This window comes from Phoenix dactylifera, chromosome 11, assembly GCF_051530095.1.
Source record: "Phoenix dactylifera cultivar Ajwa chromosome 11, Ajwa_hap1_PhDact_Kaust_v1.1, whole genome shotgun sequence".
Taxonomy (NCBI): Eukaryota; Viridiplantae; Streptophyta; class Magnoliopsida; order Arecales; family Arecaceae; genus Phoenix; species Phoenix dactylifera.
This window is the reverse complement of record NC_143200.1, coordinates 5,021,237-5,048,012: the sequence shown is the minus strand read 5'-3', so window position 1 is coordinate 5,048,012 and position 26,776 is coordinate 5,021,237. Positions and strand designations below refer to the sequence as shown.

At 36.8% G+C, this 26,776-nt stretch overlaps 2 protein-coding genes across 4 annotated transcripts; both read right to left on the bottom strand.

Moving 5' to 3' along the window:
* Nucleotides 1-628: 628 nt before the first annotated feature.
* LOC103707825 (CASP-like protein 1F1) lies at nucleotides 629-3,689 on the bottom strand. Its single transcript, XM_088706574.2, has 4 exons — nucleotides 2,952-3,689; nucleotides 2,765-2,867; nucleotides 987-1,079; nucleotides 629-870 (listed from the first exon to the last, which is right to left on the bottom strand). Exons 1-4 carry the CDS (start codon nucleotides 3,134-3,136, stop codon nucleotides 724-726), a joined length of 528 nt encoding a protein of 175 aa, XP_088562700.1. The 5' UTR covers nucleotides 3,137-3,689; the 3' UTR covers nucleotides 629-723.
* Nucleotides 3,690-6,790: 3,101 nt separating this feature from the next.
* LOC103707826 (uncharacterized) lies at nucleotides 6,791-17,203 on the bottom strand. 3 transcript variants are annotated; one of them, XM_039128398.3, is made up of 7 exons: nucleotides 17,104-17,203; nucleotides 14,275-16,056; nucleotides 13,910-14,161; nucleotides 11,358-11,438; nucleotides 9,994-10,153; nucleotides 9,440-9,912; nucleotides 6,791-6,985 (listed from the first exon to the last, which is right to left on the bottom strand). In XM_039128398.3, exons 2-7 carry the CDS (start codon nucleotides 15,550-15,552, stop codon nucleotides 6,929-6,931), a joined length of 2,301 nt encoding a protein of 766 aa, XP_038984326.3. In that variant the 5' UTR covers nucleotides 15,553-16,056; nucleotides 17,104-17,203; the 3' UTR covers nucleotides 6,791-6,928. The 3 variants fall into 3 exon arrangements, with proteins under 3 accessions (XP_038984326.3, XP_038984327.3, XP_088562699.2); XM_039128399.3 differs by having other exon boundaries at nucleotides 9,994-10,150; XM_088706573.2 differs by having other exon boundaries at nucleotides 9,994-10,150; nucleotides 16,909-17,200.
* Between the last annotated feature and the right edge of the window lie 9,573 nt (nucleotides 17,204-26,776).

Sequence of the window (26,776 nt, the reverse complement as noted above, 5' to 3'; positions counted from 1 at the left end):
TGCTTGGTTAGATACTAAGATGATTCTCTTCTTCAACATTTTTCTGTCTGAAATCTACAGATATAATAAGCATATCCGCTATGAGTCCAGGAAGGCAAGAGCATACACCAGAAAACGTGTAAAGGGTCGTTTTGTGAAGTCTACTGATGCTGTACATCTTCGAAATGGTGGTTAGATGGGTCTCTGATGGAGCCATCTTGGTATATCACTTCTTTTTGTCTTTGTTTTTATGTCTTCCATGAATTTGTTTAGAGAGCAGCAATTTCCTATATATGGTATTTGTTGTAATGCAGATTCATCTCTTTCATTAATTTGCCCTTACAGAAGTAACTGGGCTTTGTTGAACTTCTGGGTAAATGTAATTTCGCAATCACAAAACATTGGTTATAAAGATGGGACTGCCTTTTGTGTAGCATGTCTTCTCATTAAACCCACAGTTAGACAAATGGTTTAAATCTTGATCAGCAGGTTCTGATTTATGGGCACCAAAAAATTTCTCCTTGGTTTTGAGTGTTTTTTGTTGTAAACAATACTATTGTATTTGCTGCTTTTATGATCATGGAATGCATTGCCTTAGAGCTTCATAACTCAATGATTTCATTCAACTCTTTTCTCATCGCAATTTGTGGATGGAAAGCCATTAGATTATCATCCCTAAGCAAACATTCTCTTATAACAGACTACAAATCTACTCCCTAAGTTGAAAGCAGCAGGATCATAAATTTAGACTACAATAAGGTGAAATAGCATGCATAATTTCTGGAAGGCAATTGTTTGCAAGTTAAAAAGAAGTTTAACACAGACTGTAAGATCTTCTGTTTCCTCTTTTTCCTCAACTGTGGACCTCGGATTCATGACTTGTTGCTTTGTCTGGTCTTGTACACAGAAGAGAGGACGCATATGAGTAACAAGAATAGAAGGCCGACATATGAGAAGACCAAAGAGATGGCAACCCCGTTACAGAACTTCTCATAGTAGGGACACACCTTCATCCATCCAATTTGATCATTCCCCTCCTTCCCCAGGTAGCCTATTGCTGTAGCCGCCGAAGCTGAGGCCATCAAAAGAACCAAACTTACCTGCATACACCATAACCACAAACATCAAAATCTTGGTGCAGCTATTCGAATGTGGCTTTTTACTAGTCCTCGTTCCCTTCTACCAAGAGTTGCATCTGGTGTTGCTTGAAGCTTTTCTAATTTATCCCCATAGTCACACCTCTTTGCTTAACAACCAGAGGTTCTGGGTTCAAGGTTGATGATGTATCTATATCTGCACCTAGTTAATCATAAATAGATAGGTCTCCCTCCCCTTCTCTCTCTCTCTCTCAAAAATAAAAATAAAATGAAAGAAAAACTTCATCTGTATTAGCTTGGATCTTTCCTTCCCTTTTCTTGTCCCATTGTAACAATTTTGGGACACACACACACATGCCCTGACATTTGTGTTATGGAGAGAGATTAGTTGCAATAAAGGTTCCATTCATCTCAGATTCCATCCATGTGAGTAGGCATTTTCATGGAAGTGAAAAAAGAAGCAGGAAGGAATCTTGAAACTCTTCAAAATTTGGTTAAGCCAACCAACAATATGTTACTTTCATCAACATTTTTTAGCACAAAGTTATTTTGAATAGACTCGATCGAACATGTGCAAATACTTATGTAGTCTACTTTATTTGACAACCATCTTAACCTCCTACCACTGCCCCATCTGTTATTTATTTGTTCAGGGAATATTTTATTTTTAAATTTAATTTGATAGAAAAATTATGCATATCTATTTTCAATGGAATTAAATTGCCTTATTAGCTTAGCAATGCTCCGAACTACGGCATTGCATGGGTGCACATACATGCTCACATTGGAATTTAATTCAAGAAGATGTTTGTCCTAGTAGTTTTTGTTTTAAGCTGGGGTTATTATACCTAGAATCATTTTTTCTGGTATGGAAAGGAGTTAATTCTTTTTTATACTCCGAACGTCAATTTAAGTCTGAACCTTGAGAAATTTTTTCTCTAAATAACTTTAGTGATTATATTTGGTGGCTCTCCCACCATTGCTTTTTTTTAAAATATTTTTTTTTTTAAAAAAAAAAACTCAAGTAACTGTCATGGTTAAGTTTTTTCATAAGTTTCAAAAAAAAAAAAAGTTGTGCCATATGTAGTTCACAGGAAGTAAATATTTTAGCAAACTAAGTTACAGCCCTGCATCCATTTTAGTTCTCCAATTGCAGCTGGTTGTACTCCCATCATTATTTCAAAACAAATAAACACATAAATAAACAAACAAAATATGGTACTTAGGCACGTTTCACCTGCAGGAGACTTAGAATTATTGCTAATCATATACAAAATTTTGTTTCCCTGATTTGAAAAAAAAAAAAACCGAAGACACCAGAAATATTATCTAATTCTTAATTTTAGCCCTTCCCCTTCATGCCAGATCTTATATATGCTGGTCTGGTTGTCTTCTGTGTTCACTCTCTTTCCTATGTATTTAAGATTGTATTTCCCTTTGGTTGCACTTTGTGTACGTGCTTCATGGATCTCTAACCATATAAATACCTATTAAAAAATTGAATTGAAAGAAAAACAAAGGAAATATGTGTATATATGTGTGTGTGTGTGTGTGTGTGTGTATGTATGTATTTATGTATGTATGTATAGATGTCTCAAGCCCTTCCTTTAAAACATTAGATCCAACATTAAAGATCAAGCTTTCTATGTTCCTTACTGCAAGCAAGACAATGAAAAGACATGGCATACCAGATCCAACAGATCCAATAAGTAGCTTTCCACCAGCTTGGAAACAAAAGGCAGAGAAGCTATTGTGTACCCACACGTAATCGCATTCCCCACAAGAAAGAACCTGAAAGAAAAGTAAGAAAACATAAACAATGATTACAAATCACAAACTTATAGATTTGATAAAATATACCACATAAAAACTTACTCGAAGGCAGGAGATGTTTTGTAAGAAGCCACCATTTGGTATCCAGCAATACTCTTGGTTTCTTTGTTCAAGCCCATGACCAAAGCTGCAGCTAGTGTGGTCGCACCTGCCAATAGCCTGAACAAAGCATGAGCACTTACATACTTATTATGAGCATTCCTCAACCGGTCTTGATCCATCTTCATAGTTTTTTTCTCTCTCTCTCTCTTAGAAGTTAGCCCCTCTTATAATCTAATGCAAAGAAGAAAAAAGAGAAAGAAATCCAAGTCTAAAGAAGAGAGAAAAGAATGGAGAGATTTCAGGAGACGGAGTGATAGATAATAGATGAGAGATGGAGAGAGGCGGATAAAGTTTGGTTTTGAGCGAGCCAAGCTCCTACTATCAGCGTAGGAAGTCGGGCGTTCGATGGTGTGCGTGTGAGAGAGATCTGGTCACTCTCGGTCAGTTTAACCAAATCCCTCTTATCTCGTCAACTGTTTACCGAAAGGATAAACTTTGACGTACATTCCTTTGTTCTCATGTGAATTGGCTTCTTTTTATATGGGTTGTTTGCGAGGGTTGGGAAACCGTCCGGACTTTAAGCGGAGGAATCCCACACGGAAAGAATAGAATAGTGCGATTTCTAAGGGTGTAACTGGTGTTGCCCTACAAAAATATTTTTATCAGAAACTCCCTAGTTTAGCAAAAAAAAAAGGAAAATATTCTTATGATTTTTAAAAAGAAAATATTTTTGAATATAATCATTGGTAATGTTATTTGAAAGGTGCTTATTTGAAAGAAAAAAAGAAAATGTTATTTTTGAATCCATCCTAGACAGTAATATTTTTGTTGTTTTCTAAAAAATAAAAAAATGGCCAATATCCAAGCAAGCCAAATTAAATCTCATGTTAAGCTCAATTATCTCCTTGTATTTGCTTAGGATTGAGATAAATATCCAGTATGAACTTGGATTGTTTGATAGTTAACATGATACGGGATCAATTTTTATTGCTAGCCAAGCTTGTTGCCTTGTCTTGTTGAACGTGTGAATTAACAAATACGAAGCCTTCTCAAAATTAATGAAGCAAAATATCAGCTTCTCCTTTCTTTTATCTAAACAATAAAAAGGGTATGTCCTTTTTTGAAGTGGTAATTCACTAGTATTTAGTTAAAGATTTTTTTTTTTTTCTTAAGAGAAAGGGAGGGAGAAATATGGATACTACAATTATTGATGTCTAGATTTTTGAGATACATCATCCAAGAATCAAACCAAGAAGCTTTGGTTGCTAAAGAAAGTTGTATGATAACCAGGACAACTCTTAGTCCATAATTTATTTAAAGGAATTTATGAACTTTATCTTTGGATAGTAGCTTAGCTGTGGCCACAGCCTAATGCCTTGCTAAGCATAAGATGGAGGTTTTAAAGTTTGCCTTTTCACCTACTAAAGCAAAACATTTCTTCCATACAAATTACTACCATTATATGATTGGCTTTCCATTAACTTTCAAATACAACATTGTTGCATGGTCCTACAATATATACACAAATTCATTTTGAGTCCTCCAACTACCTGTCAGTTTCTAGGAGTGCCTATTTGAAATTACCCTTTTGTTAATTATGATTTTTAAAGGAGAAGGGAGGGAAGTTCCATGTATTGTGCAACCACATTGACAACCTATTCCACCTAGAATTAATTAACAACCGCATATAATTCATCATTAAGAACTCAAGTTATTAATTAGTTATACAAATTTATCATAAAATAATACTAGCTAGTTTCTTTAAATCAACGATTGAAGCGGGTCGACAAACATATAGTACTAATTTTGGTTTGGTCAAGTTTCGAACTGAACACTATTTGGTTCATATGTTGAATAGATCCAAAATATGATTTTATATATCCAAAGCAAACAAGGATAAAGTGAGTATTTCAAAGCATGTCCATCTACAACCTGTAAGTTTCCCTCTCACGAGCATAAAAATACGAAGATGAGTGAAAGCCTAGCCAAATAATGGAGCAAAAGTTGAATGAAATCAGTCTTTTATATAAATATGAAAGATTTTACCACCTTGCTGGTTAGCACTTTTGAAAATTAAATTAATTTTTATTTAAAATTCTTGATTAAAATAGTAATATATTTTCTTTTTATTATCAAAAAATAATTTTTTTTTGTCAATGATGGCAGCTAGTGTACCAAAGTTATCATTTTGCATGACCTTGCCTTTCTACTTTCATAAATGAATTCACTCTAGTATCATGCAACTATGGATGTCATCTTCCTCTAGTATCATGCAACTACTTTCAAAAAGAGCCAATTTGAGGTAACCCCAAAAATGACAATTAATTATGAGAAAGAGAACCTATCTAGTTGTTGGTTAATTTGAGTGTGGCTCGGAGGATTTCAGCTAAACACTCAGATCCATTGTGGTTTGTCCATGTCAAAAGGACAAATGTTTTGGATTCATTATTGGTCTCGTTCAGATCAACCATTTGTAATTATCTGACATGGCTCAATTAGGTTTGAACCATGATCCAACCAGACATGTTTGCAACCCTAGATGCTCCATTAATTTTTTTTTTATAGTTGAATGTTGATAAATGTTGCAAGTGTGTTTAAGGACATCTAACTCAAAAGAAAAGCCGAACCGAGGGATTATGCTGGGATAAAGATCCAGTTCACCAACCAAACCATGGCCAAGTCTTGGAACAAAAATCATACAGGATGGGCACCAGAGAGAGAAATATAGGGTGGGCTCCTTATTTTGCCATGTTTCTCTTTATGCCCATCTTAAAGAAGAAATCCAAAAATTAGGGATTTCTACTAACGGAGTCGTCAATCCTATGATTCGAAAAAAAAAAAAGAAAAAAAGAAAAAAAAAATCACGCACCGCATCCTCTTTCTTTCTCGTCAAACCTCTCCATCCATCCTCTTCTTTGTCAAGCCATCTCTTCCGTCCGTTAGATCTCCCTTCTCCTTTCCAAGTCCCTTTCTCCGCCAAATCTCTCTCTTTCTAGAATCTTTGCACTTAAGAGCTCATAGAATCTAAGAAATGGTATGTATATGATTTTTTAATATTAAATAAAGCTAGAAAATTATGTACTGTGTACTGGTACCGATGAACACCATATTCTGAAAGTTGTATATCAATTTACCTAAAGGTGTGTATTGGCTTGCTAAATAACTAGTTTGCTTAGTATGTATCACCTAGCCATCTAGTGTGTATCGGTGAAAAGTATATTCAATAAATAAAAAAAAAAAAAGATACCCCATATGATTTCCAATCTTTTTTTGGTTTTTTTAATCATAAAAGTGACAACTCCATTAGTAGAAAGAGTCATTGACTTTTGAGTTTCTTCATCAGTATTAGGGGAAACATGGTAAAATATAAAGCCTGCCCCATAATTCTTTCTCTAGTGCCCATCCCATATGATTTTTTGTATCAAGTCTCGACTCCCCACAAGACCTAAGTTAATTAAATATAAACCAATAAATATATAATGTTCCAAAGGCCATCTAGACAACAAAAACAATTTAACAAAATCAGTTTAAAGACTTTTGAAGGTCACGATCTCCTCGAAGTGATCAAGCATCTCTTCTTCTTTCTATTTTCTCTATTTTTTATTCTCTTTTGCTTAAAATTCTATTGACAGGAATGAGGTTTCTCTCGGTTTCTCATTTAGAGAAATAGGCGCCGACCAGCTGAGCTACCAGATGTGGCCTTAGCAAAACTCAAGCTATGCACTTAGGATATAATCACTTAGATGAATAGCAGAAGCAATAAACTAGCCTGCAAACTTGCCTTGGTGACCAACTCGGACGAGAATAAAATTCAAGCAAATGCCAAGAACACCAGGATGTGGGGATTAACTGATCACTAAAGAAAGAAAATTCTTTACAGATTGGTAGAGAGATGGTAAATAACAAGATGTCCGAGGGAGATGAAGGTATGTGCAGTTCACCAGGGCCGAGACAGCCATGCAGGATAATAAACCCTGTCAGTTGCTTATGTTGAAGTACTTTGGATCATTTGGAAAATGGTGCTCCACCCGTAGCTGCCCACCAACAAAAGCTTTATATGAGGAAACCAGATCTAAAGAAAGTACAGCACCTCAAGTTCATGAAACCACGATAAAGCTCCAATCAATATGTGGAACATATAATAAGAAATAGCAGAGAAATCAGTCATCCATGCAAGACAATGTGGGTGGTTCACAGATAAATTGCATCGTGCAATCACAATAAGATTGTAATCCAACCTCGTAGTTGGAAGATGAAGCACCTAAACCTAAGCAAGAAGCCTCATACATATATGCCCAATAACAGAGCTCAGCATGAATAAAGGTCATTTACAATATTCATTAACCTTTAGAAGGATTTGTAAATGGAAATCATTCTTTGGAAGCCCAGTTTAACAAGGAGCACCAGTTAGGTAGGATTGCAAATTTTGATATAAGAGATAGGAAATGACAAGAGAGAGGTTTGGAACAATTCTATTGAACAGCAGTTAAAGCTTCAGAAGAACTCCATGAAAGAACTAGAATGCAAATGTGCAACGACCTGATATTACTGATCTCAGTCGCTTCATTAAAGAATTCATATTCAGAAACCTAACTGCTAAATCCAACTCTAGCTTCAGCAGATAAATAGCATCAGCAAAATAACTACATGGCCAGGGATTAGTAAAGCATAGCAGCCTTCGTAGCCTAGCAGGGCATGTCTGGGTTAAACATGCAGGTTGTTAATCATATGATAACAGGACTTGGCACCAAAACTATCATTTTCCACATCTTATCTACTCAGCAAACAATAATTTAAAGTGGAAAAAGGTATGAGCGTGTCCTGAAAATCACTATTTACAGTAATGGGGCAGACTTCAAGTGAATGAAATCATGCACAGAAGAAGAGGTAAACCCTAAAACATCAGATTTACTTGAGACAATTTCAACCACCAGAATTTTAATAGTGACTTAAAGCAATAACAGTCAAGTTTCAACAACCATCCTAATGTCTTTGCCCTAATATGTTTGAAGGTTAAAATAATTCTCACAACAAAATGGTTGTATCCAAGGAAAACAAGCCACATAAAAAAATATAAGGCAATAAATGATAGACCTACAGCATTCCATATAGAAGATGGATTCCTAACCAGCTCAAATTAACTAGGAAACCATATTCCACCGCTGTCAGGAACATGAAGCATATGGTGGCTTGGCTCTAGCAGGAAGATCAAGCATATGTCTGATCACAGATTGGTGAGAGAATTTAACTTAAAGTTCTTCTTGCTATTATTGAAAACCTGGTGATGCTAGATATACTCAAAAACCAAGAACACTGATTTTTTTATACAATTTCCAAAATGCCTAAGATGTAACAGTTAAACGACTGAAGATTTCTTAAATATTCATCAATATAAGGAACACGTATCTGGTTTGATTGGATTAATGGTCTGGATGTACTCAAATCTTCTATTTTTGTCAATGTGTAATAAAGTAGATAACGATTGATAATGTTGATTTGTGATTGCACTTTTGGTTTAGTACTAGATGACCCACCATAAATATTAGCAATCCATCTTCCATCCACCATATGCATAAATAAAATTCCTCTAGAATACTAGAATACTAGAATACTTCTGAGGATTTCAAAATAGAATATGATTGGGGGTGTTAATTCTTAATTTGAATACCATTACATGTTTTGAATCAACATAATGCTACACTAACCTAATGGAGTAGATGAGTAAGTCCCATCTTGGTCCCCAGTGTACTCCAAAAACAACCAAGGCTTTGACAACATTTTATTTGCGAATACAGGGATCAGATAATAAATCTCAAGGTGAAACATGATTTATTGCTCACTAGTCAACCATTGTTGTCAGAAGACCATAGTACAATGAAATGACAGTTTGTTTGATAGATACACATACATATATACATACATATATATATATATATATATATATATATATATATATATATATATATATATATATATATAATCCTGACTAATGAACCATGATTCCACAGAACAAGCATTCAGATTGTAGTCTCTATCACCTTCCATGATATAATGACGGAAACAAGGAGAAAATAATTCCCATACTTGCATGTTGTAATCAAATTCAGAAATATTTGCTCATCTAGTACTCATGAAATGCATGATTCATGAACAAAGCATATCAGTTAACAAGAATTCACAGGTTGACATTGGGACTGAAAACAAAAGCAGCAAAGAGTAGCAACATTTCAGTCTACATATATGTTATAGACATGAGCACTCATGATAGCAAATCAAAAAATTTTGACAATTAAAAGTGTCAAAGATGTTTCAATATTCATATAGAATCCAAAAGTGTACATATGTCAAAAAAATTACAACTATGCGTGTCTAGGACAGAAACCTAGAAGTCCAAGTGCAACTGGTCATATTGTCCGAAATACAAAACATCCAGTGGTAAAATGTACAAGTCATAAGAGGTTACATTACCAGAAATTTTAGTTCCATACCTTGCCCTCATCTGCATCTGAATGACGTTGAGGAAACACAACTCTCAGATCATTGTACAAATAAAAGCATCGCTCCTCCTTATTGTCCATGTTCTTTGTTTGTGGTACCAAAGAAGAATCAAATTTGCATCTCTGCTTCAACTTTAAAGATTTCCTAGAAGGCAGACATATGAAGCGTAGATGCAGAGCATAACGGAGAACGCCAGCACCAGTTGAATTATTATTGATTTTTGAAGAGCTATTAACATATTTCCTGCTAGCTAAATGGCACATATCCAATTGACTAAAGTTATCAATTTTTTGAGACTGGCTATTGTTGAATTTAGTACTATTGTTTGCATTCATGACATAATCAAATCCATTTGGTTCTCCAAGACAGTCCTCGGATGAGAAAAATGCCGAGCTTATCTTTTCTATACTTTCTGATTTACTTGCCATGTCATGCTGCTGACTGTCACCATGAGGTACACAACCTGTAAAGCCAGAGGATACAGTTTTAATCATAAGAAGTTGTATCCCTGGAAATCATGCTATGTTTGATGTAAATTTCATACGTTCAGCAGGTTTGCTGTTAAACTTGCTATGTACACTTCCACTGGAAACTGGTATATCTTTAGGCCCAATGTTGATGTCATGATTCTTAGCTTCTTCTTTCACTGGATTTGGAGGAGCCAGCGAACAGGCCAGAGTGACCTTCTGACGCATGAATGTCTGCTTCATTTTACAACAAACAGCAAATTGGATCATCTATATAACACATTGAAAATGAATGCCACGTAAATAAAAACTGTTGTCCATATCATTTTTTGGAAATTCAAAAACCAAAATATGGCAAAAACCAGCTGATTTTTCCAAAGGGGTGCAACTAGGAGCATATCAGCAAGGTGCTCCAAACCAAGGTCCAAAAGAGAGCTTGACCTTGAGTCTTACACCTGAGTTCATAGTTTTCCACTTCAAGAGTGTGACACTCATGTATTTAATTATAAAAAACTGGAATAATTGATATAAAGACCAGATCTAAAATTTGCTATTAATTATTCCCTGATTGCATATAAAGTTTTAAAATTTTTGATGCAAAAATTATTAGAAATAATTATGCATAGTGATGCAATTTGAGCATAGTTCCTCAGGCACCAGGTTAACCATTTATTTGTATGCTTCATCTCATATATGTCTTCTTCCAAGCAGGTTTAACCATTTATTTGTATGCTCCATGTCATAAATATCTTCTTCTGCTCAGGAAGTGTTCAGGACATGTCAGTTCCTAGTACTGAAGATATCAGAAAGGTAGGCAGCTTAACTACTTAAAGGCCAGCCATAAGATCCTGTTGATTGTATATCAAAATAATGATGGAACAGATAAATTAACCTTTGGATCGTACATTGACATTGTTTCCATTCTCAAAATCAGGTCTCCTGAACCAGATAATTCTCCATAAAATTTTAAAGGAACTTTTATACTGAATTTATTAATCTACATGAAAGCGATCAAGGATTGCAGTACAAATGCCATTATAGTAATTCTGGTTACTCTTGGGCTTACGCTATTGTCCATATCTATGTGAAGAGACATCTAAAATGGCTCATTGACTTCATGGACCTTATGGACCTTGTGAATGAGGCTCCATACATTTTTATTGACCTAAGCATTTTCTTCCAGGTAACATGTACCTGCTGCCCAAGCAGAATTTCGGATCCCTCAGTCTCGCCTTCTTGTTTCAGATTGTTAATGAACTATTTCTTGGGATACCCTTCTTTCTTGTAATTAGACATAAAATATTTCACAAAGTTATAGCTTGTTGATATTCTAAGGTGAAAATGGTACTCAAGCTTTATCGATTACCAGTCCTCTAAGCAACTGTGAAACAAAAGCACAAGCTCTGACACAAGCATTGCTGGAGTAATACATTGTCCATACCTTTGTCCCAGCAGGCATATCACTCAAATCATAGTTGCAAAAGAATGTGTGCAGAGGAGTCATTTCCGGGTTGCTAAGAACCTGTTAGAACCAACACATCAGAATATGAAATCTCAAACACATATTATATCTTCTCCACTTTTAGAAACTATATATTAATTTATTCAGCCATAAACAGCTTATGGTGAGAAACCAACCAACTCAGACCCTAAGAATGCAGTATTACTGTCAGGAATCAATAAGAAACAATACAGAGGACAAAACCATTCCATGCACCCTACGAAAATAAGTATGCAGTGTAGTTCCAACTTCAATTAGAGACATGACATGCACAGCACTACTTAAAAATTTGTCTAACATCAATTCGAGAATACACAGTACCATCTCTGAGTCAGTGCGCAATGTCTTGAAGTTGAAGGCATGGTTTACGAAAAAGCCGTACAACTTTGCAACAATATTAAACAAGCATAATAGGTCAGTTGTTTCAATTTCAAAGCCTCAATAAGGGGAAAAAAATTCCAGTTCTTATTCAGGAATGCAAACCAATGGAAAAGGATGAAATTAATGTTCACCTAGTAGTGTATTACTTGGATGACAAAATTGTTTTCTAAACCCTTCCCTATCCTAGAATATACCAATCCTGGCTAATTTAAAGCCACCAAACACATCAATGGTGTTGATTGTGAATTCTAGTAATAGATGCCGATTTTTTGCCTCAAAACCCCAAGGTTTTACTAACTAGTTTCAGTAACCATACCAGGACCTAACTGGTACACCCATACCAGTACCCAACTGATACACCCCATACGAAGCGTTGGTACCGTACATTACATCCCTTGGTGCCAACAATTGGTAGGGGAGGCGTACTGGGTACTGGTTCCCTTCCTATACATTAAGGGACGGCTTGCGCCAGCCAGTATGGTCTGGCTAAGGTAAAACTTGTCAGACACTACAAAACAAAGATGGCGAATTGAAGCCCAAGCAAAATACAATATACTGCTTCTTTCCTCTCTTTATAGGTCATCTCCTTCATCAATGCTATATTCTTCTATCTCTCGCATTCTTCAACATATAGCTTCTTATTTCCCTTGCTATTGATCTCTGTAAGGCACTTATTACAGGAGCAAATTTCTACAGGTTGTGCACAATGTCGGATTGTCCTACTTGTCAAGGAATCATGGACAGAACCAAATTCTATTACCATTATACAAAACCTTTAGTCACTGCATGGTCTCAAAGCAATCATTGAATCAATCCCATTTTTTTATTTCTTTTTCATCTTTTTATCTCTTTTCAACCATAAAAGTAAATCTAATTTATTTATTTATTTTACATCTTTTATCTTTGTTTCATTCCGCAAAATGGATCTGATCCGAGAACCAAAAACTTATTCCATCTATCTTCTTTATTCATGACTAATGTCTACATGTATTCCATGTGAAAATCCATAGTTATCAAGACTCTTAGTTCCAAAAACATAAGATTTCCACGATTCAAAGTGTTGATTCAGTTCCGAAGGAGTTCATGTATGAGCATGTGCGCCAAAATGGCTTAAAAAACTAATGCTAATGTGTGTTAATCCCTCTAATTCTGAAAGAAGGTCTAAATTCTTTATAAGCATGAAAAAAATAATGATCTGTATCTGAAAAATCATAAGTTGATGCTTTCACAAAGCATATTTACTAACAGTGATTTTTTCTGTGAAAATTGCGAGATGATATTTTGACAAAGAAAAGCTTAGTTAATTTCTGGCTTAGCATCCTTGTGTATAACGAATACTCAGTTGTTTGCAGTCACACTTTGTACATAATGTACTGAACATTAGAACTAGTTCGAAGGACTAAAAGCACGACAGTTTTATGGAGAAATATAGAAAACTCTTTTTCTATTCTGAATTTAATTTCTAGTCATAAGAACAGGTTTGGTGATTTGGTCAAAATGGCTGTTCTATATCCTGGTTATGATATGGAAGTATTGTATTCAATGGAAATAATCTGCACACCAACACAATGGAAAGCCCATATTCCTGACATTGCACGATCCTAAGCAAAATTCTGGACAAGTAGGATAGTAAAGATTGCTATTCACACCATGACAGGAAAGCCAAAAGGGAAGTCAGGTTCTAACAACATGATTTGCCGATGGACAACACAAAGCTAGAAGTTTCTTAAGAGCATGGAATTGAAAAAACTTCCTCACAAAAGCTATAAAAATGGTTCCTACATTGCAAAATAAAGGCAGAAGAGAGCAATAGGAATTGGAGATATTGCAATACTGGGCAGGCCAGAGAGCTAGAATAATAGCCGATACTCCCAAAATGAAAAAGAGAGTATTGAGTCCTGAACTAATGTAGAAAGCTGCTAAGAAGCAAATTGGTCTCCCATACTATAAGCCCTGATTGTTGCACTTTACCAACATACTGTAATCAGCTAGATTACCGACTACAACTGTCTCACATTGACTGTTAAATTTAAAGCTGTACCAGTTGGATGCATGATAAGTTGGCCTAACTTGATCACAAATCAATTTTTGAAGGCGAAGAAACCTAGTACCAGTTGGATGCGTCCTTTCATAGGAATGCGCAGGCGACTTTTGGCTGCTCGAGAATCATCATTGCTAAGGCTTCTTCTAAATTTTGGGCCTCTACACTTGTTTGATGACAACCTTCCAGCAAGATCAACTGATGCATAGTATAGCAAGGAGCTATCACCATCAATGCTTGTCACAGCAAAAGGAAGCTTCTGAGATGGTGGCAAAAAGTTCCCTCCAGTGACATTTAGCACAGCCAGAAAACCATCAATTCTCTGCAGAATGGAAAAGTAAGATGTGAGATCAAATAGTTATCTAACTTTGCATCAGAAAGTGGATGCTAATCGATAAACGTCATTGCAGAAACAAAATAGGCTTCATCACAAACCTGACTGACTTTCCCAGACAAGAACCGACCAGATAAGAGAGACTCTTCAAAGGAACCAATCAATGACCTCCTGACTGGAAGCATGGTCAAACTGTTGACATGATTCATGCAATGAGATGTGGGTGCAGACTCAGGACCCCAGTTAAAGCCTATATCCAAGCTTCTTTTAGGGGTAAATGGATCTAATTCCTCATGCAGCATGCCGGTCTCCTTTTCTCTTGTCCCAAAATTATCTTCTGATGCTGTATGTATTGCAGTTCCATTCCCATCACTTGATCCTTTACTGCCCTTTAAAACCGAAAAATCATTTTCAATGTCTTTCGCAATATCCCTGCGAACTCCTGCAATTTTCATTCTTTCAGGCCACTTAGGACCAAGAGGAGAGAAGGAGAGTGGTGGCGAGTGTAACTTTTTTGAAGGAATGGTTATTGCCCTGGAAAAAGGTCTTATCTTTCTTGTTTCTTTGCTGGAATCAAATCCCCAAGCAGATAATTGATGATAGTGGGAAAAGGGCTCCTTGTTTTCAAGCAAAGGGCCATCAGTCAAGATATCACAAGTCGTTCTACTATCATCTAACATGTTCCTCCAATTTGAACATCTAGAGACAGGCCAAACTGGAGCTTCAAAGCAATCAGCATTTCCAATATTGGCTTTCTTGCAATCCTGTGATGAAAAATTACTATGTTTCCTAAATGAGTCAGAGGAATCAATTCTATCATCACCACAAGCAATGTCTAATAGATCACCATGGAATTCCTTATGAAGCATGCTACTCAGAGGAGATAGCAGGCGTTTTCTCGCTTGTTGGCCATGAGGATCAGTTGAAGGATCAGAGCCACCAACAGCTACAGAGGGATGAATTCCATCTACTACCTTGTTATCAAAACCATTAACAGAAGACCCTTCTTGATTGGATTCAAAACCCACAACCCTCATGGCAGGCCACTGAACACTCTGTCCCAAATTCGGAAGTGACCAGCCATTTCTATCCTTAGAATCAATTTTCAGCCCTTGAAAGATTCCCGCACTATCAATGGCAATTCTACGTTTAAATGACCCTTCTGCTCCTTTTGAAAGTTCCAAAGTGGTTTTCCTCCGAAAATCACTGATGGAGGAGCATGGAAAATCTCCTGAGATCCTGTTATTTGTGCTTCCTCTATGCAACCCATCAAAATCACAGCTGCTTGTACCGCCAAAAGAAGGTGGGGTTGAAACAAATGTGTTCAGTGCTGTTGTCAATTCATCAGTTACTTTGGGGGAGACTTGAGGCAAGCCCATTGCAGAAGCTTATAATGCTAATGGTCTGGTGCACTTAAACTTGTTTTCTTGTTCTTTCTCCCTTTCGTTTCTATAACCTTTGATCACTTGATCTACCCTAGCCCTATCTCCCTAAATCGGTGGATTCCTCATTCCAATTTTAACACCATATCTCTTCAATAGATGGAAGTAGAAAAGTACCCCTCATGCTCTTCTCAAACAATCAAAATCTAAAATGGCCAGTCCAATCAAAGCTAAAGAATGAGAACTAGAACTGAGTTTTGATCTATAATTCAACAATGTCTAAATTAGGTTGAGGTAAATTATGTGAGTCTGATGCCTATAAACCTGCAGACTACATCATTCATAACAAGGCCTTTGTTTCACCAATTACTATCATTGAGCCTCACTTGAAGATAAGACACAGAATCCACAAGGAATGACAAGTACAAAGCTTCCGACCCCATACCAACTAGGAAGGAGGTGGCGTTGGTTGATAGCAGCTCAAGCAAACCAATCAAAATCCTGGAAAACCAAAACAAGGACAAATCAAAACATAGAGATAAAAGATGCATCTGAGAAAACTCTGAGTTTCATCAAGAACTTAAAGAAATTTGAAGAAGAAAATCAAGTTGTGGCAATTAGGACAATCATCACAAGGTTTCCATTTCCCTTCAAAACATGAAACAAGGGTAAGCTTAAAAATATAATTCATGATTAAAAAGGCAGCAATAAATTCCATCTAGAAAAGTAACTAGGATTCTTCCCCCTAGCTCATGAAGCCCAAATTTGAACAGGACAATTTTTTTTCCCAATCAATATTTGAGAAATTGATCTTGGAAACATCCCATAAAACAGGCAAAAAAACAAAATTAACATTAAAAACCATAATTATTTTTTTATCTCATTTACACACGGGAGGAGGGGGTAAAGGACAGCATGAACACAGCATGAACTCCATCGGCTCCTTACTGATTGAACAACATGCGTAACCGACGGAAAAAATTAACAAGAAAAGGCGAAAAAGCCAACATCTTTTTGTACCAATTTGGTTGCTTATAATTTCAAAAAAGTTGTTAAAAATAAATAAAAAACAAACAAAAAAAAAGAGATCACAAATCATCTCGTCTTAGCCGAGAGAAGGCACACTTTTAACAACCAAAACAAATGCATGACACAGCTACCTTTCCTTCATCTATCATCACCTCAAATGAATCAATACAAAATAAATCAACAACTTCGAGCAAAAAAAAAAAAAAATCCAAAAATGACGAAAGATAGAAAGAAACTCGGAAGCGAATTCCTTAGAACCGATCAATGAGAAAAGAAGCACTCAAGATGTGCCGTCCATGGCACACTTCCCCGCCAAGATCCCACCTTTCCTCTCTTATCCGCCACCAAACCGAGAAATTACTCCAAGAAAACACGATATGGGGCAAATAAACACGAAAACAGATCATATCCCGCGATTGGGCAGCTCCACCGATGTCCCCAGGCAGCGATCGGAGCATCCCAACAGCTATTTCCTACGTTAATTTCCAGTAAAATCCAGGGAAAAGAGAGACAACCCACCTCCCCTCAGCCCCATAGCTCCCTCTCTCTCTCTCCCCTCCTTTCTTTTCTCTCCTCCAAAACCCATTTATATAACTCTCTCCTCTCTCTCTCTCCCTCTTTCCTCTCTCTTTTCGATGTCCGTAAAAATTTTGCATCGGGCAGCTTACGGTGCGTCGCCGGAACACGGTATCCTAACCGCTGCGTCCAATCAAAATTAAACCACCGATTTGAGGTTGGTTGAACCGGTCTTAAACTGAACCGGGCAGATCAAATTAACGTGCCGCCGTGGTAACAAATCTTGTTTCTCCGTTTTTAATGGCAACGAAAAACTTATTTTTTTATGGAGATTTTGGATATATTCACAGACTGCATCTGTACAAGATAGCTACTAAAATTTTAGATGTAAAGAGGGAAATAATATTTATCTATGCGTTTTGTTCCTTTAACATGATAGTATGGTCAATTTGTGAAATAATTATGAGGTTTTTGAAGGATCTTGGAGGATAACTAGAGAGATTTGTTACTAGGATTTGGACCCATAAGAAGATCGACCAAGCTGATTTGTTTCCAATTTTATAGAGGATTTTTTAATATTTAAATACACTCCTTGGATGTATGAATTAAGAAGGGAAATCGCAAGCATTTCTCAAAGCAATAAATTTAAGTTAATGCTTATGAATATTTAGCCAAATGGTCTAAGTGACATGAAATAAAACTTAATAACTCCTGCAAATTGTATCTGTTCTCTTTGTATTCGGTAAGAAAACAAGTGTAATTCATACTTAGGAAGGAAAGGCATTAGAAATCCAATAACCATGTGCACTATTTAAATTCTTTCGCTTCTCAATATTTACAATCTTACATTCTCTTATTGAGTCATACTTTGCCAATTAGGAGTTAGATTTTTGGTGTATATGAAGAGTTAGGGCGTCAATATTGCTCATATTTTAAATATTTTTGTTGATAAAAAATATTTTAAAATTTTAATATAGAAGGGTCTTTCTTTACCATATTAGTGTTCTCTTTTTGAATGGCGCATCTTATTAGCTAATATATGGTAGAGAGCCATGATTGTTCCATTAAAGTTATAGCTCAATATGGTAACTCAAAAACCATACAAAGATATGTACTGAAAACTAGCTTTTTTACTTAGGATAACTTTCTCTTTTCCATATATTGTGTAATATTTGGAATCCTTTTTTACTAATAGTGTTATGTTCTGACATTTTTGACAAAGTTGGTGGTGCATCAGAAATATCTACTTGGCTGAATCATTAATTACAGCAGACTTACAAGTTGCAAGAGAATGACCATCTTATTTGTAATTTGATATATTTATATGATGTTTTTTACATAATTGAAACAAACATGGGAGATGAAAGTGATGTCCGAAATCAAGCATGCAAATACTTGTTGATTGAGACCATTAGTTGATTTTTCCTTTCTTTTTTCTTAAGGATTGTTTTCTTTCTTACTCCTTCATATGAAACGAATATCAATGTTGGGAGGTCATATTCCAAAAAAAATAAAAAAAAAGGACAAGTATTTTTAGTCAAAAAGTTATCAAGTGCGTTCTTCCTAATCAGCCTCTTTGTCAATTCTCTTGAGTGACCAAAAATTTAGCATGTTGATTACCAAAGAAATCCACTTGTGTTACATAGTTCATAGTTTTGAGATCTAGCTAATTTGATGTCAAAGAGGACCTACATGACCATTGACTAGGATGCTTCGAGGTGTGTCATGTTGGATGTCACCAACTTGATTATGTTAACTTTTCTCATTTTAGTTTGAAAGAGAAAGACGGGCCTACCCCGTTCAAATATTCAATGTATTAAGCACAAAAGGTCCATTTTCTAAATACTGTGTGCATTAATTTCCAAGCTTAGGCTTCACTAGATCACTCATTAGCAAAAAGAAAACCAGGCGGCCACTTTGGGTCACATGAAACGGTCCGGGTCAGCCACTGGAACCAATTAACAACACAGAGATCAGGAGGTACAGCTAGTCTTCCGCACGGAAAGTATGGTTACGTCCATCTCCTGCTCGGCGCCCCTTCACATGCATCATTGAGATTTGAGGGCAACAGAAAAAAAAAGGAACAAAAAGACATTTGTACCCTTAATCACTTCCACCGGGCGCGACCATGGTCCACGATGACGGCAGAGGCCGCGTCTCTCTCCGCCGTCTGATCGGGACGATGGGCCGCCGTTCTCTATCTCTCTCCCTCCCTTCTCGCCCACGGAAAAGAAAGGAAATTGGTTCACACGTGTCGAAGGAAATTGTGGTGGGGAGGGGCCACACGTGGTCTGGGATGGGGTGGGAGGTCACGCGGGGGCCGGGTCCCTAGGAATGTTTTTTTTTCTTTTTTTTTTTTTTTTTTTGGTGGTATAACAAGGTCTTATCTGACATACATACAGCCAACAAAATTTTTTTAAAAAATTGACAGAGAAAAAAAATAACCACTTGATTCCTCCAAAATATTCTGCTAGAATATTGTATCACGAAAAAAGCTACTCATTGGGGCCTTCCAGGCCAAGCACATGTTCCGTGAAGCTAATGAGGCTGCGGACTGGATGACTGCTTATGTAGACAGTCACTCCGATAGTATCTTGTGGGCTGGAGATGGGGAGTTGCCTCTGGCACTCCGAGGTATTTTGTTTTTCGATTTTATTAGGTGTATCCAAACTCATCGGGTATGACCCACCCACCTTAGCAAAAAAAAAAAAAAAAAAAAAAAACTACTCAGTCAGCCGTACTATTCGTCTTTCGATAAATATGAAAAATTCAAAAAAAACTTCATTTTACTAATCTCCATTGATTGCCCGTCCGCCTCGCTGAAGAATTGAAGGCACTTAGAGCACCATATATTGAAGCGTTGAAGGCATCGTGCTGGCCAAAAGCAAGGCCAACAACTCTCCGGCACCATGTTCAATAAGGAATGGGTCTGAGGCCCGATACAGCGAGGCGGACGGGCAGTCATTGCTCCATGACATACAGAAACTAGTAAAATGGAAGTGGGTGCTCTTATTGAAGCATTGAAGGCAATGACCCACCCATGCACGCTCGCAAGAAAATGGGCCCATGACATCCCAAGCGGTCCTACATGTCTTTGGGATCGGGTGTGGATAGAGGCGGGTGTAGTTGCTGTATAGAGAGGCTTTGAAGATGGAGAGAGATTTCTTCCGCTGTGGAAAGTGGTGGATGAGGGTCGTGGACCAGAGGTTTTAAGACCAGGTCCATTTTATTGTGAAGACCGTCCATTGCTTCTTGAATGGGCAACTCGAGGATAGAGATTAGAGAGAATCCTTCAAAAAGGAATGCTGAGATTCATCTTAGAATCCTTCAAGCAGGAATCCTTCAAAAAGGAATGGTGAGATTCGGATACATACATACATACATACATATATATATATATAAGTTTTTTTGGTTCTTAAAAAGAAACAGTTTGAAAAGGTTCAATTGTATGTATGTATAGATGCTTAGCTTATGAATCGGTCATAGGGTTTTGAGTCAACTCATTCATCACTACCGTTAGAACCCTAAGTAGTCTCATTTTCTCTACCTCAAGCCATGGATCATAGAGATAGTGTTTCCTTGCCGGTTTCTCAAAAGCAGTATTTTCTAGATGATATAAAACAATAGAATCCCTCTGTATAGCATAATCAAGCTTCTCGTTTAGAAATATTTGGCTCTACATAACATGGGCAACAAAGCTATCCTTCTCAAAGATGCAATTTTGGGGTTGCCTGACCCACCCTCCTAAAAGAGAAGAAGTGGATGGAGAGCTATTCATACAAGAACTATTGCTATTAGACTCTTTCGGTTTCAATGTCAACCCTTGCAACTAGCGATTCAACTAGGTTTACCAAGACACAACCTTGCATATAGCCCACACTTGCGATGGACTCAGTGCAAATACCAAGGTTTCCATTTTGCAATGCTAAGAGTTGCCCAGTCTAAGGACCCCTAAAAAGAATAAAGGGTATATATTCTTAAGTCTTAAATCAAAACACATAGTGATCATTAGCCATGGGGATAGTTTCACACTTAGATTCAAGCATTCTTAAAGTTTTCAACATTTTAGCTAAGAACTCCCTACCCAAATGCTTCCCCACCATTTTTCCCTAAGACCTTTTGGAGATCTTGTAGTTCCCTAGGGGAAAAACCAAAAACTTGATGAAATGTTGGCCGAGGGCCAACAATTTTCTTATAGTAGAAACTTGATAAATAATACATCTAGGTCTCAATCCTTGTTGGCGCTCTTTCCATCCCGTTCGGATGCGTCACAAAACCTTTTGGCGGAGTCCCATCCAACTGCAGCAGAGAAAAGTGGTAACAAGTTAAATGGCGAGGGTTGGTGCATATAGGAATGCCACGAGCATCAATTCAGCCGAAAAATAATTAAATAAAAAATAAAAAGCAACGTGGATCGAGGTGTTTTGACCTTTAAGGACTTTTGCCACTGTCACATTACTATTCAAAGAAAATAGATAAGTGGTGTAGCACTAGGCTACAGTAGTAAAAGCTATGCTACAACTACTCCTAGGATAGAAATTACGATAGACTAAGATAAGATAGAACGTATTGGATTTTATTATCGAAGGGTTCTTAAAAAATATTATTTTTACTTATTTATACTAACAGATAATAACTGCACACTCTGATATTGCTCCAATATTTGGCCTCCACTCATGACAATTTTGATAAGTGATATCGATTATCTTCCACTACACACGATCGTTAGCACGACCATCCTATACTAATTGTCTGACTAATAATCATATCTCATCGGTTGTAGCTTATCCTGACATAGCTCATATTGGTCGTCCTTTTTATTTCGGCCTATAATACAATTCTTACACTTGGGTGTATCTTTGAGGTTGGTTTAGCTACCTCGGTCTACTCCTATATATTATGGTTAACGATATTCAGGATATGAGCTCTCAGCCTATCCATCAATATCATGATCGAACCCTCCTCCCCACTTGGTGAAATTTATTGCAACCAAATCTATATAGTTCAGCTAGAATCATGTGACCCTCTTTTTCTTTGATTCCATCAAATCTAATCCATGTGGCTCTTCCTCTTAGCCGCTAGCTGGATTGCTGAGATTAGGGGCAAACAACCTCTCTTGGTGTATCAGCATTTTGGTTGTAGCCGGTCCAGATATGAGGTAAACAATACCCCTGCATCTCATCAATTGACAATCTGGAGGGTGATGAAATGTATTTGACATCACATCCATGGGCTTAATTTTGGACTTGGATATCATTCAACTTGGCCGATTTGAAGTTCATGAAGGATTTGGTAGAGGCAATTCTTAAGCTCAAGCAGCAAGTAGAAATCATGGAAGATATGGTGGAAGTAAGACCCATCGCCATGCTTGGCCCCTAACTCATAGGTATGGTGGATACAGCAGTATAGGTTGCTTGCCAACATATAAATCTAGCATGCATGGCTACTAATGATGAGGAGATGATGGTATCCATTAGGGTGGTTCCCTCCAGCCCTCAGGATAGGGATAAGATGCACAGCAGGCAATTTGAGCTACTATTCCCCATCTATCACCTCGAGAGAATGATTGGTTTCAATAACAAGACCATGTGTTGGCATGATTCCACTAACATTTTCCTCAGTAGCCATCTGCAAACCAAGATGGCTGAAGCCTGTCTTGAAGTCGAAAATCAATCTAATATTGACCAAAGCATCATTGCTTTCCTGTCTGATCTGCTCCTAGATTTGCCTGTAGGATCTCTTCCTCATTGCCTTAGTTTGTAGATTATGAGGGCAATACAAGATAAGGTCTGGCCTCTTCCTCATGATAAGCCAAATTCCCAAAGTTGGACTCCCCAAAGACCCCGACATTTCAATGTAAAGATTGGCTAATTGTACTACCATGTACACTAAAAAGTGCTATGGCTTATAGCATCAGCTTTCAATTATAGAAACAAATTTTTCAAGCCATTCCACTTTCACAGCCAAAGATGCAATATATCACTCCAAGAGTGGCCTCAGTATAGCGGCCATTTTTCTATAGGTACTTCCCTAGCTTCTTTTTGCAACAACATGATAGCAGCTATGTAAGGTCCCACCAAAACCAATATGACGATGTCTATGTAGAGTCCCCTCAAATCTACCATAAAGCTTGTTGGCACTCTTTCCATCCCGTATGGATGTGTCGCAAAACCTGTTAGCAAAGACACATTCAAAAGTTATAGAGAAGAATGGTGACAAGCCAAATGGAGAGGGTTTGTACACACGAGTGTGCCACAAGCATGGATTAGTTGGAAAGTGATCAAAGGGGGTTAGAGAGCAGCATGGGTATAAGTGCCTTGATCTTCAAAGACTTTTACCACCATCATAGCACCATTCGAAGGAGATGGATGAGGAGTGTAGCATTAGGCTATGGTAGAAGGGTGTAGCACTAGGCTAACGTAGAGGTATAGTACTGGGCTACAGTAGTAAAAGCTAAATTATAGCTACTCCTAGGATAAATACAATGGTGGATTGAGATAAGATAAAATATATTAGATTTAATTGTCAAAGTGCTCTTACAAAGTACTATTTTCACTTATTTATACTAACAGACAATAACTGCACGCTCTAATATTTGCGCCCACATCCTGGCTTCTACTCCTGACTATTCTGACAACTTATCTTCCACTAGGCACATTCATTAGCACGGTTGCCTTGTACAAACTATCTAACCAATAATCATATCTTATTTGTCTTAAATCATCCTAATATGGCTCATACTAGCCATCTCTTTTATTTCAGCCTATAATAGAAATCTTGTACTTAGGAGTATCTTTGAGATTAGTTCAGTTAGCTCGATCTACTCCTATGTATTATGGTTGATCATGGCCAAGTCACGAGCTTTTTGCCAATTTATCGAACCCTCTTCCACACTTATTGAAATTTATTGCAGTCAAACTCTATCCTAGTTCAGCAAGAGTCATGTGTCTCTCATCTACTCTGATTCCATCAAACATGACCCATGTGGTGCTTACTCTTAGATACCAATTGACGTGCCAAATTGGGGTGTAAACAACCTCTCTTGATGTATTGGCCTTTTGATTGCAGCCGATCTGGATATGATGTAAATGGTCCTTTAGCTACAAAAGCACACTTCTTCCACCCCATCTAAGCTACCTTCAATTGAATTTGAAAGGTGGAGAAGAATATTCCTTACAACCATCTCCAATTCCAGAATAAAACCTCAGCTATCGATTATCGTGGTTACTTTGCTCACCGTTGCTCCTATTGTCAGCACTTGGCATGCATAGTTGTCGCTCGTTATCATTCATTGAAGCCATCACTTCTATCCTTCCCTTTTCTTAAAGAACCTTTCTCTTGTTGTTGTGGATTAGACATCACATTAACCCATGTTTGCATCCTCAACTCCATGAAAGGTTCACTAGTATATAATGTGTAGCCTTATCTTAGTTCTTATGAAATTTATCAATATTACTTTAGAGCTATGAGATTTATGAATATTTTGAGGTCATGGAAGAAATTGAGCTTATCAAATATTGCCACTTTCTTGAGACTTGGATTCTGGAGCTTATCAACAAAATTGATGATTGTCCAATATATCACGAGACTTGGCATGTCTAGAGCCTACTGATAGGTCTAATGAGTCTTTTTAAACATCCCACAATAGGATCTAGGCTTATTTTTGGATGGGTAGGCTTTGGGGTCTAAAAGGTTATGGTCTTGTTGGGAAAGTACTACCCAACTAGATAGCAACCTTATATTCCTGTTTGGTTTATAAATAAACCCTAAAGAAGTGTCTAATAAGAATTTATTCGTGATTTTATTCTTACTTCAGTCCTCATACCTATAATCGGTCAATAGGAACATAACCACTGTATCTTGAAAAATATATATAATATATACAACCAGGGGAGGCAAAAAAGTTTGGTCCATGTCATGGGAGAGATTTATTTCTCTCATTTTTTTCAGCAAACCTTTATTCAGCCATTCTTGACCATCCAATTAAACCACATTTTCAGCTATTTTAATTTATTCTAGATTTCCAAACCAACAAATTTTAGACCTGTTCTTGAAAAAAAATGATTAAAGTAGAATACAGAAGAATGAAAAGGAATGAAAGAACTTACTTTGGTTCTAATCACTAACCAAATGGGGCCTGTATTTGCTAAAGTCTATGTTGAATAATTAGAATCATCCATTGCCTACACAATTGTCTATGAGTATCATGAGAACATGTAAGCATTATGTCTTGAGTTGGGTCAACCATTCATCCTATCAGGAAAATGCCTGTTATTGAGGAAAAAGAAAAAGAAAAAGCCAAAAAGAAAGGATGGTTTTTTTCTGCTAGGTAGGCCATGTTTTTTTGGAAACAAAGGACTCAGAGTGGTCAATATTATAGTCCTGAGTTTTGTTGTCATTCTTGAAAACCTTTTTGTTGGACACACACAGCTATATGTAGCAAAGTCTAGTCTATCTTAATCCCTCATAGTCCCTCCTACCAATTCAAAGGCATCTTCATTTGTTACATGGTTCCTTTCAGAAATTTGTTTCCTACTGAAACTTTATCTGATTCTTTTATACCCAATACTAGTTAAAACTTCCACTTGATTTGGTATAAGCTTGTGACGGTATAACCCCTTCAATTCAGGTGCCTCTGCTAGGTTTCCTTCAGATTAATAGCATAAGTCTCATTTGAAAGTTAACATTATAGTGATCAGTGGTGGTTGAAAGAAGTGGAGAACCAAAATATCTTTGATTCTTTAATATTTTTCTTTTCTTCCTACTGAATTTATTGGATCTAGCAAGTAATTAGAATCTGGATTGCTGTTTTGAACTGTTCAATGGGGAAAGGCCAGGAGAGCTTTTAATCTCATTGCTTTGCTTTTCTTTGGTTATTGGACCATTAAAGATGGGAAGCTGAGCAGCCTTAGTTGTTTGATCATGCATGGTGCCTCTTTTCTTATACTACTTCTGCTATTGTTTATTTTGTTAATGTCTTGTTTTATTTGATATGCGATTAGATTGGAAGAAAAAATGGGTTGCAAATCTAAAATATGAAAATTATGCTGCAAATCTCAAATTTTTAATAGGCTCATTGCCTAATATATTCAAAACCATGAGCTAGCTTGTTAATCCCCTTGTCCAATGGGTTATACCAACAGAATATGCCCATCATTTTCTGACACAATTATCTTAGATGCCTGATTGATGTCAAAGATAAGATAGCAAGCTTGTTCCACTTATCATGTAAGGATCTAAGCAGAGTGAGTCAGGCATTGTCCACTTTTTTGCTTTCCCTTTTTAGCAACCAAATAAAGCCTTGACATGCAAGATATACCACGATGGATGATCCAATTTAAGACACCCAACACCTGCAAGTGCACCCTTATGCATTCTTGTACCTCATGTTTGTTACACACAAATTTTTTTTGATTAAGATTCGGAGTTCATAATTTCTTTCATCTCTCTAGTCCTGTTAGAAAGAAGCATTCAATTATTGTTATGCTTAAGTACATTGTATTAGCCTTCATACAACATTAATCTGGATTGAGTCGCTTGAGTGTACTAGTTTTAGACATTATGTGTCATTTGTGATGTCAAGTTTATCAAAAATCGCATATCTTAGTTCTAGGAAATTTTAGTAACTGCTCTTGGTTAACTCAATCCAACATAATCCCTGACATGAACTAAATTG